Source organism: Lipotes vexillifer, unplaced genomic scaffold (assembly GCF_000442215.2).
Source record: "Lipotes vexillifer unplaced genomic scaffold, Lipotes_vexillifer_v1.1 scaffold490, whole genome shotgun sequence".
Taxonomy (NCBI): domain Eukaryota; kingdom Metazoa; phylum Chordata; class Mammalia; order Artiodactyla; family Lipotidae; genus Lipotes; species Lipotes vexillifer.
The window spans coordinates 346372-358537 of NW_006796397.1; the positions used below are offsets into that span (position 1 = coordinate 346372).

General features: G+C 37.1%; 1 protein-coding gene across 4 annotated transcripts in view; it reads left to right on the forward strand.

Annotated features, from left to right (window-relative positions):
• Positions 1–12166, forward strand: part of PKN2 (protein kinase N2) — a 126853-nt gene that overhangs the window by 59973 nt on the left and 54714 nt on the right. For all 4 annotated transcript variants that reach the window (XM_007468502.1, XM_007468503.1, XM_007468505.1 and 1 more), the window contains 3 exons: positions 2415–2532; positions 2868–3013; positions 3104–3317. In XM_007468502.1, coding sequence (XP_007468564.1) covers positions 2415–2532; positions 2868–3013; positions 3104–3317 — 478 coding nt within the window. The remainder of the gene's footprint in view (positions 1–2414; positions 2533–2867; positions 3014–3103; positions 3318–12166) is intronic.

Genomic DNA, 12166 nt, shown 5'->3' on the forward strand with positions numbered 1-12166 from the left:
CCCCTGCCGATACAGGGGACACGGGTTCGTGCCCCAGTCCGGGAAGATCCCACATGCCGCGGAGCGGCTGGGCCGGTGAGCCATGGCCGTTGAGCCTGCACGTCCGGATCCTGTGCTCCGCAACGGGAGAGGCCACAACAGTGAGGGGCCTGGGTACCGCAAAAAAAAAAAAAAAAGACTGACATGTAATAACTGTAAATTGCCTGTGATAGGTAATATCCAATGTCAGTTTTAAAAACCTTTATCGTACTTTGACATCTATGTACATCTTCCAGAAATCTGTGTGGGAAAAATCATTTACTTTTTAAAATGAAATACAAATGCTTTTCCTTGCACGTTGAATTGAAATAGTTAAGAAGGGCATTTCTAAAGAATTAAATCACAGAACTGCTGTCCTTTCGCATAGTGATAAAATAATAAAAGGAGTAGCTTAATTGAAAAGCATATATAAATATTTATGCTTTTACATTAAAACTTCATTGAGATCCTATAATTAATCATTATTTTTATTCCTCTAAAAGAGAACATTTTAATGCCAATCATATGCTAGGCAATATAATTTTAGTTTTATCTAATGCTTACAGAAGCTCTGTATTTTAGAGAATGGTATCCCTGCTTACATAGTTTCTTCAAGAAACCTATTTGTCCCATTAAATTAGGAGTTTTGAAATACTAACTTTTTCTCTTACTCTAATCTGGTCTCAGAGAAATAGAAAAGTTATTTCAAATCTTCAGTTTGATGTTCCTAATACTGGATAACAAGAGGAATTAAAAAGTATTTTTATTTTAAATTTGGAAGGTTAATAGGTATATTCATAAAAGCATACCTAATGAGTCATAGACAAACACCAGATTCAAGCTAATGATCTTAATGGTAAAGCATAATTTTAAAAAAGTATAGTGTGTGTGTGTGCTTCATGTTGTAAATGAATATTTAAGGGACTTAGTAAATTATTTAAGCCCAACTCAATGTGAAATCCAAATATTTTATTTAATAAAGAACAAAATCTGACCAGAAACTCTTTCCTAAATGAGTGACCATGGGAACAGGAGAGAAATGAAAGAAAAATTCATAAGTTTGCTAATTGCTTTTTCCTCCACTGTATATAACGTGTTTAACTAGTTATATTGGTGTTGAATGTGATATATATCAGCTCACTTTTTTAATGTGTTGTATTGGTGTTTAATGTGATATATTTCAGCTCACTTTTTTTCCCTCGTATATATTGTCTCTGCCATCACAAGTATCTCCATCCTCCCCTTAATTCAGTGTCATGATATACTGTGTGTGTTTGATTTATTGATATGATGCTGCACATCTGATGCTTGTCTCTTAGCTAGTAGTTTTGAGTCTTCTGGAGAATATAGGTTGATTGTATGCTATTGTATTTCCAGATTAATACTGACTGCCTCAGCGATAAAAGTAGAGATGCTTAAATAATATGCAAAAATTGGTCTTTCTTGTGAATAAGTGCTTCCTAACTTGATGCTTAGTTTTATCCTTTTTTTGTGGATTGAAGCCTACTAGACTTTGACAACTAATATAACTAAGTAGGAGATGACATTAACTTCTGTTAGTTTTCTCATGAAACTTTTGAAAAAAATTCTGTTAGTTTTCTGTGGCTGCTGTATCAAATTATCACAAATTTAGTCTTAAAACAACACAAATTTATTACATTACAGTTTTATAATTGAGAAGTCCAAAATGGATTTCACATTCTGGAGGACATAGGAGAAAATTCGTTTCCTTACCCTTTCCATCTTCTAGAGGCTGCCCATATTCCTTAGCTCATGGCCCTCTTCCTCTGTCTTTGAAGCCAGAAACAGTGGCTCAGGTTCTTCTCATGGGACCTCCTCTTCTGCCTTCCTCTTCTACATTTAAGGACCCTTATGATTACATTGGGTCCATCTGGATAATCCAGGATAACCTCTGTATTTTGAGGTTGGGTGATTAACAGCCTCAGTTCCATCTGCTATCTTAATTTCCCTTTCACATGTAAAGTAACATTCACAGGGTTCTGGGGATTGCCACATGGACATCTTTGGGTTGGGTCATTAAATGGTAAGTTTTTTGTGATTCAGTATTACTGGAACTAAACTGGGAGGTAGGACAGTGACATTATTTCACTTATATCAGGACCTTTCTTGAAGTCTTTAGACATGATAGAAGTTTATTCACTATAACTTACTCCCTAACTTTTAACTAATGGAGTTGTTTTTCTTATTTTTCACCCTATCAGTTTGATGCCTTTCAAAATAAATGTATCTACCCCAAGTATATATATTATAGTGCTCACAGTATTCTGTTGACCCTTGTTTTTCACTTGCTGATGTCGTTTGATCTTACTTAGAAGTTATAAAAATGGTTTATTTGTCTCTGTATCTGCTTACCTTTTCAAACTTATTCTTAATAGGATCGGAAACTCCATGGCACAGCTCAACAGCTGCTCCAAGACAGCAAGACAAAAATAGAAGTGATACGAATGCAGATTCTTCAGGCAGTCCAGACCAATGAATTGGCTTTTGATAATGGTGATGGAACAGAGATAAAATTGTCATTCTTATTATTATGGGCATGTATAGTGCTAAATAAATTTTAAGGAAAGAAGTGGTGGTTCAAAATTAAGGAGGAGAAGGCATTCTGTTTTTTTATCTTGAGTTTTTATCTTTGAGTTTTGATGGCTAAGATAAAAGACTGTATTTTAACATTGTGTCTATTAAGTATTACTTCAGTGTTTATTGACTTTTAAGAACTAACTTTTAATGTTGTAAGAATTTATTTCTTTTTCTTGAGTTTTAATCCCTACGTATTAGAAAGTCAAATAAATGGTTCAATTAAGTTTTTTTTTTTTTTTGTCCCCCTCTAGCCAAACCTGTCATAAGTCCTCTTGAACTTCGGATGGAAGAATTAAGGCATCATTTTAGGATAGAGTTTGCAGTAGCAGAAGGTGCAAAGAATGTAATGAAATTACTTGGCTCAGGAAAAGTAACAGACAGAAAAGCACTTTCAGAAGTAATTTTAAATAAAAATTTTAACTTAATAAATATGTTAGTCAAATAATATAACTATTTAAATGACACCATTGTCTTTTCCCTGTTTAAGGCTCAAGCAAGATTTAATGAATCAAGTCAGAAGTTGGACCTTTTGAAGTATTCATTAGAGCAAAGATTAAATGAACTTCCCAAAAATCATCCCAAAAGCAGTATTATTATTGAGGAGCTTTCACTTGTTGCATCACCAACACTAAGTCCACGTCAAAGTACGATATCTACACAAAACCAGTATAGTACCCTATCCAAACCAGCAGCACTAACAGGTACGTAGTATATATCATCCTGATTTTTTTTTATTTTTCGTGCGTTTTTAATCTACATCTGGTTCTGGTTTAATAAATGAATAAAAATGTGTTTACAGAATTTCTAAATATTGTGGTAAGATACACATAACAAAATTTATTATTTTAACCATTTTAAAATACACAACTCATAGGCATTTAGTATATCCACGCTGTTGTATAACTATAACCAGTTTCTAGTTCCAGGGTATTTTCATCACCCCAGAAGGAAACTCAGTACCCATTAAGTAGTCATTCCCGATTCCCCCTTTCCCTTCAAACCCTAGCAATCACTATTGGCTTTCTGTTTCTATAGATTTGTCTATTATAGATGTTTCCTATAAATGGAGTTATATAATTTGTGGCTTTCTGTGTCTGACTTCTTTCACTTTCTGTACTGTTCAGGGTTCTTTCTTCTTGTAACATGTATCAATATTTCATTCCTTTTTATGGCTAAGTAATATTTTGTTTTACAGGTATATATCTGGTTTTATTTATCTGTTTGATGGACATTTGGGTCGTTTCCACCTTTTGACTACTGTGAATAGTATTTCTATGAATATTTGTGTGCAGGTTTTTGTTTGAACACCTGTTTTCAGTTATTTAGGGAATATACCTAGATGTATAATTATTAGGTCATATGGTAATTTTATGTTTATGTTTTTGAGGGACCATCAAACTGTTGTCCATGGGGGCTGCATCATTTTACATTGACAGGGGTTCCAATTTCTCCACATCCTCAACAACACTTGTTATTTCCCCCTTTTTTTTTATTATTGCCATCCTACTAGGTCTGTTACTGACAGTGAGGTAGCGAAGTTTCCAACTATTTTTGTAGACTTTCCTATTTCTCCTTTCAGTTATGTAAATTTTAGCTTCATATATTTTCAGGCTCTGTTAAGTGCATATGTGTTTATAATTTTTATATCTTCTAAATGTATTGACTATTTTATCAAAATATAATATCCTTTTTCTCCTGTAACAATTTTGGATTTAAAGTATTTTGTCTGGGGCTTCCCTGGTGGCGCAGTGGTTGAGAGTCCGCCTGCCGATGCAGGGGACACTGGTTCGTGCCCCGGTCCAGGAAGATCCCACATGCTGCGGAGCGGCTGGGCCCGTGAGCCATGGCCGCTGAGCCTGCGCGTCCAGAGCCTGTGCTCCGCAATGGGAGAGGCGACAACAGTGAGAGGCCCACGTACCACAAAAAAAAAAAAAAAAAAAAAGTATTTTGTCTGACGTTAGTGTACCCACTCCAGCTCTCTTTTGGTTACTGTTTACACGAATATCTTTTTCTATTCATTCTCATTCAGTTGATTATGTCTTTGGATCTAAAATGAATCTCTTTTAGACAGCATATAATTGGATCATAGTTTGGGTTTATTTATATATTTTAATCCATTCTGCCATTCTCTGCCTTTAATTTGAGTAGTTTAATCCATATGTGTTTAAGATAATTACTGATAAAGTGTAATGCAATTCTGATGCTGACTCCCCAGAGTTAGGTCAAATTTCATAGGTTAATGGCACAGTCCCCCACAAGACTGTCCTCATTTCAGACACAAGCTGCCAGGTTGGAGTTTCCCCAAACACTCACACTTCTGACCAGCTGGCTGCAAACTCAGGGGTTCCTACTACCACCTAATGCTCAGTAATTCCATAGAACAACTCACAGAACTCAGGAAAGCTCTGTATTTACAGTTACAGTTTTCTTATAAACGCTACAAATTAGGACCAAAGAAGAGACACTTAGGGAGAGATCTGGCAGGGTACCTAAAGTTTCCTTGTTTCAGCATGCAGCACCCTCTCAGAACATCAGTTTGTGTCCCCAGCCAGGAGTCTTACTTTAGCTGTGAGTATTCAGAATTTTTTGTGTGGATTTATTACATAGGAGTGATTGAATCATTGGCCACTTTGATTGAAGTCAATCTCCAGCCCCCAACCTTTTTCTGAAAGACCAAAGGTCAGGTTGATATGTGGCTCAAAGCATGAGACCTCTAACTATGTAGTTGGTCTTTATGGTGTAGCCAGCCCCCATTCTGGAACTGTGTATGGGCCTACCGAGAGTCACTTTGTTAGCATAAACCCACATGTGGTCTGAGGAGTCCACCGTGAATAAGAAAGATACTGCTATTATTAGGGAAATAGCAAGGGTTTAAAAGCTCCCTCTTAAGAACCAGGGAAATAAACCAGCCAAATTCATTATTATAGAACAAAGAAGCTTACATCGGCCATTTTGCTAATTGTTTTCTGTAAGTCTTAATCTTTTTTTCCTAAATTCTTTTGCTTTCTTTTGTGTTTGATTGAAATTTTCTAGTTTACCTTTTTTATTCTCTCCTTGTTTCCTTTTCTGTGTGTGTGTGTGTGTGTGTGTGTGTGTGTGTGTGTTTCAAATCTTTATTGGAGTATAATTGCTTCACAATACCGTGTTAGTTTCTTTTGCACAACAAAGTGAATCAGCCATATGCATACATGTGTCCCCATATCCCCTACCTCTTGAGCCTCCCTCCCATCCTCCCTATTCCACCCGTCTAGGTCATTGCAAAGCACTGAGTCGATCTCCCTGTGCTATGCTGCTGCTTCCCACCAGCCAACTATTTTACATCTGGTAGTGTGTATGTGTTGATGCTACTCTCACTTCATCCCAGCTTTGCCCTCCCACCCTATGTCATCAAGTCCATTCTCTATGTCTACCTCTTTATTCTTGCCCTGCAAGTAGATTCATCAGTACCATTTTTTTTTTCTTTTTAGATTCCATAGATATGCGTTAGCATATGTTATTTGTTTTTCTCTTTCTGACTTATTTCACTCTGTATGACAGACTCTAGGTCCATTCACCTCACTACATATAACTTAATTTTGTTTCTTTTTATGGCTGAGTAATATTCCATTTTATATATATGTGCCCCATCTTCTTTATCCATTCATCTGTTGATAGACATTTAGGTTGGTTCCATGTCTTGGCTGTTGTAAATAGTGCTGCAGTGAACATTGTACATGTCTCTTTTTGAATTATGGTTTTCTCAGGGTATATGTCCAGTAGTGGGATTGCTGTGTCATATGGTACTTGTATTTTTAGTTTCTTAAGGAACCTCCATACTGTTCTCCATAGTGGCTGTATCAATTTACATTCCTACCAACAGTGCAGAAGGGTTCTTTTTTCACCACACCCTTTCCAGCATGTATTGCTTCTAGCTTTTTGTTTGTTTGTTTTTGTTTGTTTTGTTTTTTGCGGTACATGGGCCTCTCACTGTTGTGGCCTCTCACGTCGTGGATCACAGGCTCTGGACATGCAGGCTCAGCGGCCATGACTCACGGGCCTAGCCGCTCCGCGGCACGTGGGATCTTCCCAGACCGGGGCACGAACCAGTGTCCCCTGCATCGGCAGGTGGACTCTCAACCACTGCGCCACCAGGGAAGCCCACTTCTAGCTTTTTTGATAATGACCATTCTGACTGGTGGTTGATGACACCTCATTGTAGTTTTGATTTGCATTTCTCTAATAATTAGTGATGTTGAGCATCGTTTCATGTGCCTCTTGGCCATCTGTATGTCTTCCTTGGTGAAATGTCTATTTAGCTCTTCTGCCCATTTTTTAATTGGATTGTTTGTTTTTTTGATATTGAGCTCCATTAGCTGTTTGTATATTTTGGAGATTAATCCTTTGTCTGTTGTTTCATTTGCAAATATTTTCTCCCATTCTGAAGGTTGTCTTTTTGTCTTATTTATGGTTTCCTTTGCTTTGCAAAAGCTTTTAAGTCCCATTTGTTTATTTTTGTTTATTTCTGTTTCTCTAGGAGGTGGGTCAAAAAAGATCTTGCTGTGGTTTATGTCAGTGTTTTTCCCATGTTTTCCTCTAAAAGTTTTATAGTGTCTGGTCTTACATTTAAGTCTTTAATCCATTGTGAGTTTATTTTTGCGTATGGTGTTAGGGAGTGTTCTAATTTCATTCTTTTACATGTAGCTGTCCAGTTTTCCCAGCACCACTTACTGAAGAGCCTGTCTTTTCTCCATTGTATGTTCTTGCCTCCTTTGTCATAAAGTAGGTGCCCATATGTACGTGGGTTTATCTCTGGGCATTCTATTCTATTCTACCATTGATCTATATTTCTGTTTTTGTGCCAGTACCATAGTGCCTTGGTTACCATAGCTTTGTGGTATAGTTTGAAGTCAGGGAGCCTGGTTCCTCCAGCTCCATTTTTCTTTCTCAAGATTGCTTTGGCTATTCAGGGTCTTTTGTGTTTCCATACGAATTGTAAGATTTTTCTAATTCTGTGAAGAATGCCCTTGGTAGTTTGATAGGGATTGTATCAAATCTGTAGATTGCTTTGGGCAGTATAGTCATTTTCACAGTATTGATTTTTCCAGTCCAAGAACATGATATATTTCTCCATCTGTTTGTGTCATCTTTGATTTCTTTCATCAGTGTTTTATAGTTTTCTGAGTACAAGTCTTTCTCCTCCCTAGGCAGGTTTATTCCTAGGTATTTCATTCATTTTGTTTCAGTGGTAAATGGAAGTGTTTTTTTAATTTCTCTTTCTGATTTTTCATTGTTGGTGTGTAGGAATGCCAGAGATTTCTGTGCATTAATTTTGTGTTCTGCAACCTTACCAAATTCATTGATTAGCTCTTGTAGTTTTCTGGTGGCATCTTTAGGATCTTCTATGTATAGTATCATGTCATTGGCAAATGGTGACAGTTTTACTTCTTCTTTTCCAATTTGTGTTCCTTTTATTTCTTTTTCTTCTCTGATTGCTGTGGCTAGGACTTCGAAAACTATGCTGAATAAGAGTGGTGAGAGTGGACATCCTTGTCTTGTTCCTGATCCTAGTGGAAATGCTTTCAGTTTTTCACCATTGAGAATGATGCTTGCTGTGGGTTTGTCATATATGACCTTTATTTTTTGAGGTACGTTCCCCAATGCCCATTTTCTGGAGAGTTTTTATCATAAATGAGTGTTGAATTTTGTCAAAAGCTTTTTGTGCACCTATTGAGATGATCATATGGTTTTTATTCCTTAATTTGTTAATGTGGTGTATAACATTGGTTGATTTGCATATATTGAAGAATCCTTGCATCCCTGGGATAAATCCCTCTTGATCATGGTGTATGATCCTTTTAATGTGCTGTTGGATTCTTTTTTTTTTTTTTAAGTGGGAGTATTCACATTTTTATTGAGCAGTAAAAAATATATGGTCAACATTGTTACTTTCATTTGCAAATAAAAGAGTTGGGATGTATAGAAACCTGTACTTAACTTTTTATCAAGAGTACTTATCATCAAATTACTCCCATCCAGGCTTCTGCAGGTCTGGAATTTTCTTTCCACTGGATAGGAGTATGTGGTGGGAATTCCAGTTGATAACATTTTTATTAAAAAAAAAAAAAGAAGAATCAGCATAGTCAAGTTGTCTTAGTGTTAAGGATTTCTGTTTGCTAGTATTATGATCATCAGTGATATTGGTCTATAATTTTATTTTTTTGTGATGTCTTTTTCTGGTTTTAGTATCAGGGTGATGGTGGCTTTGTAGAATGAATTTGGGAGTGTTCCTTCCTCTGCAATATTTTGGAAGAGTTTGAGAAGGATCAGTGTTAGCTCTTCTCTAAATGTTTGATAGAATTCACCTGTGAAGCCGTCTGGTCCTGGGCTGTTGTTTGCTGGAAGATTTTTAATTACGGTTTCAATTTCATTACTTGTGATAGGTCTGTTTATATTTTCTAATTCTTCCTGGTTCAGTCGTGGAAAATTGTACCTTCCTAAGAATTTGTCCATTTCTTCGTGGTTGTCCATTTTATTGGCATATAGTTGTTGTAGTCTCTTATAATCCTTTGTATTTCTGTGGTATCAGTTGTGATTTCTCCTTTTTCATTTCTAATTTTATTGGTTTGTGTCCTCTGTCTTTTTCTTCATGAGTCTGGCTAAGGGTTTATCAATTTTGTTTATCTTCTCAAAGAACCAGCTTTTAGTTTTATTGATTATTGCTATATTTGTTTATATTTCATTTATTTCTGTCTGATCTTTATGATTTCTTTCCTTCTACTGACTTTGGGTTTTCTTTGTTCTTCTTTCTCTAGTTGTTTTAAGTGTAGGGTTAGATTGTTTGAGATTTTTCTTGTTTACTGAGGTGAGATTGAATTGCTATATAAACTTCCCTCTTAGAACTAACTGCTTTTGCTGTGTCCCATAAGTTTTGGGTCATCATGTTTTCATTGTCATTTGTTTCTATGCATTTTTAAATTTATTCTTTGATTTCTTCAGTGATCTCTTGGTTATTTAGTAGCACACTGTTTAGCCTCCATATATTTGTGTTTTTTACAGTTTTTTTTTTCCTGTAATTGATTTCCAATCTCATAGCTCTGTGGTCAGAAAAGATGCTTGATATGATTTCAATTTTCTTAAATTTTCCGAGGCTTGATTTGTGACCCAAGATGTGATCTGTCCTGGAAAATGTTCCATGTTCACTGGAGAAGAAAGTGTATTCTGCCACTTTTGGGTGGGATGTTCTATAAATATCAATTAGATCCATCTGGTCTATTGTGTCATTTAAAGCTTGTGTTTCCTTCTTTATTTTCTGTTTGGATGATCTGTCCATTGGTGTAAGTGGGGTGTTAAAGTACCCTGCTATTACTGTGTTACTGTCGATTTCTCCTTTCATGGTTGTTAGCATTTACCATATGTATTGAGGTGCTCCTATGTTGGGTGCATGAACGTTTATATCTTCTTCTTGGATTTATCCTTTGATCTCTATGTAGTGTCCCTCCTTTTCTCTTGTAACAGTCTTTATCTTAAAGTCTATTTTATCTGATATGAGTATTGCTACTCCAGCTTGCTTTTGATTTCCATTTGTATGGAATATCTTTTTCCATCCCTTCACTTTTAGTCTGTATGAATCCCTACGTCTGAAGTGGGTCTCTTGTAGACAACTTATATATGGGTCTTGTTTTTGTATCCATTCACCCAGTCTGTGTCTTTTGGTTGGGGCATTTAATCCATTTACATTCAAGATTATTATCGATATGTGTGTTCCTATTACCATTTTCTTAATTGTTTTGGATTTGTTTTTGTGGGTCTTTTTCTTCTCTTGTGTTTCCCACCTAGAGAAGTTTCTTTAGCATTTGTTGTAAAGCTGGTTTGCTGGTGCTGAATTCTCTTAGCTTTTTTTTTCTCTCAAAAGCTTTTGACTTCTCCATCAAATCTGAATGAGATCCTTGCTGGGTAGAGTAATCTTGGTTGTAGGTTTTTCTCTTTCATCACTTTGAGTATATCATGCCCGTCCCTTCTGGCCTGCAGAGTTTCCCCTGAAAAATCAGCTGATAACCTTTTGGGGATTCCTTGTATATGTTATTTGTTTTTCTTCCCTTGCTGCTTTTAATATTTTTTCTTTGAATTTAATTTTTGTTAGTTTGGTTAATATGTGTCTTGGTGTGTTTTTCCTAGGGTTTATCTTGTATGGGACTCTGCTTCCTGGACTTGGGTGACTATTTCCTTTCCCATGTTAGGGAAGTTTTCCACTATAATCTCTTCAAATACTTTCTCAGACCCTTTCTTTTTCTCTTCTTCTTCTGGGACCCCTATAATTCAAATGTTGGTGCATTTAATGTTGTCGCAGAGGTCTCTGATACTGTCCTCAAGTCTTTTCATTTCTTTTTCTTTATTCTGCTCCTTGGTAGTTATTTCACCTGTTTTGTCTTCCATCTCACTTATTTGTTCTTCTGCCTCTGTTATTCTGTTACTGATTCCTTCTAATGTATTTTTCATTTCAGTTATTGTGTTATTCATCTCTGTGTGTTTGTTGTTTAGTTCTTCTAGATCTTTGTTAAACATTTTTTGTAGTTTCTCAATCCATGCTTCCATTCTATTTCTGAGATTCTGGATCATCTTTACTATCATTACTCTGAATTCTTTTTCGGGTAGGTTGCTTATTTTCTCTTAATTTATTTGGTTTTGTAGTTTTTTACCTTGCTCCTTCATTTGTGACATATTTTTTTGGCATCTCATTTTTTTTTTATTATTATTAGTGGGATTGTGTTCCTGTCTTACTGGTTATTTGGCCTGAGGCTTCCAACACTGGAGTTTGTAGGCTATTGGATAGAGCCGGGTCTTGGTGCTGAGATGAGGATCTCTATGAGACCTCACTCTGATGAATATTCCCTGGTGTCTGAGGTTCTCTGTTAGTCCAGTGGTTTGGACTCAGAGCTCCCACTGCAGGAGCTTCCACTCGACCCTGGGCTCGCAAATCAAGATCCTGCAAGCTGTGTGGGGTGGCAAAAAAAAAAAAAAAAGTAACAAAGTAAAAAATAAAATTAGACTATGAAACTAACAGATATGTTATTAGAAAGAATGTAAAAATAAAAATATAGATGAATCAACACCCGGAAGGTACATCAGTACCACAATGATAAAAAAGAGGAGGAGGGAAAAGAAATGAAAAAGGGGTGAGGGGCGTGGGAGGCCTTGGCTGTGGAGAGTGGGGCCTAGGCAAGGGTGAGGTTTGGGCAGTGGGTGGGGCCAATGCTCAGGACCCCAAGGGCTAGAAAAGGCCCTGGGTGCTGTGGGGGGTGGAGTTTAGGCTCAAGGAACAGAAGGGGCCCAGGTATGTCCCCCGCCCCTGGCCTCAGCGGTCAGGGAACCTCACCTGGGAGCCCAACAGGCTTCCTGTTAGAGTGGGCAGGACAAACGCCCTCCTCTCCTCTCCTGCTCCTCTGGTCTGAGGTCTGGGAGGGCCCCTCCCGCTTGTCTCTCCTGATCCCCCCATCCTCCCTCCTATGCCCCCAAGGACCCACACAGCCTGGAGGGGCCCTGGAGGGCAGGTGATCGGCCTGGGAGTTCAGCA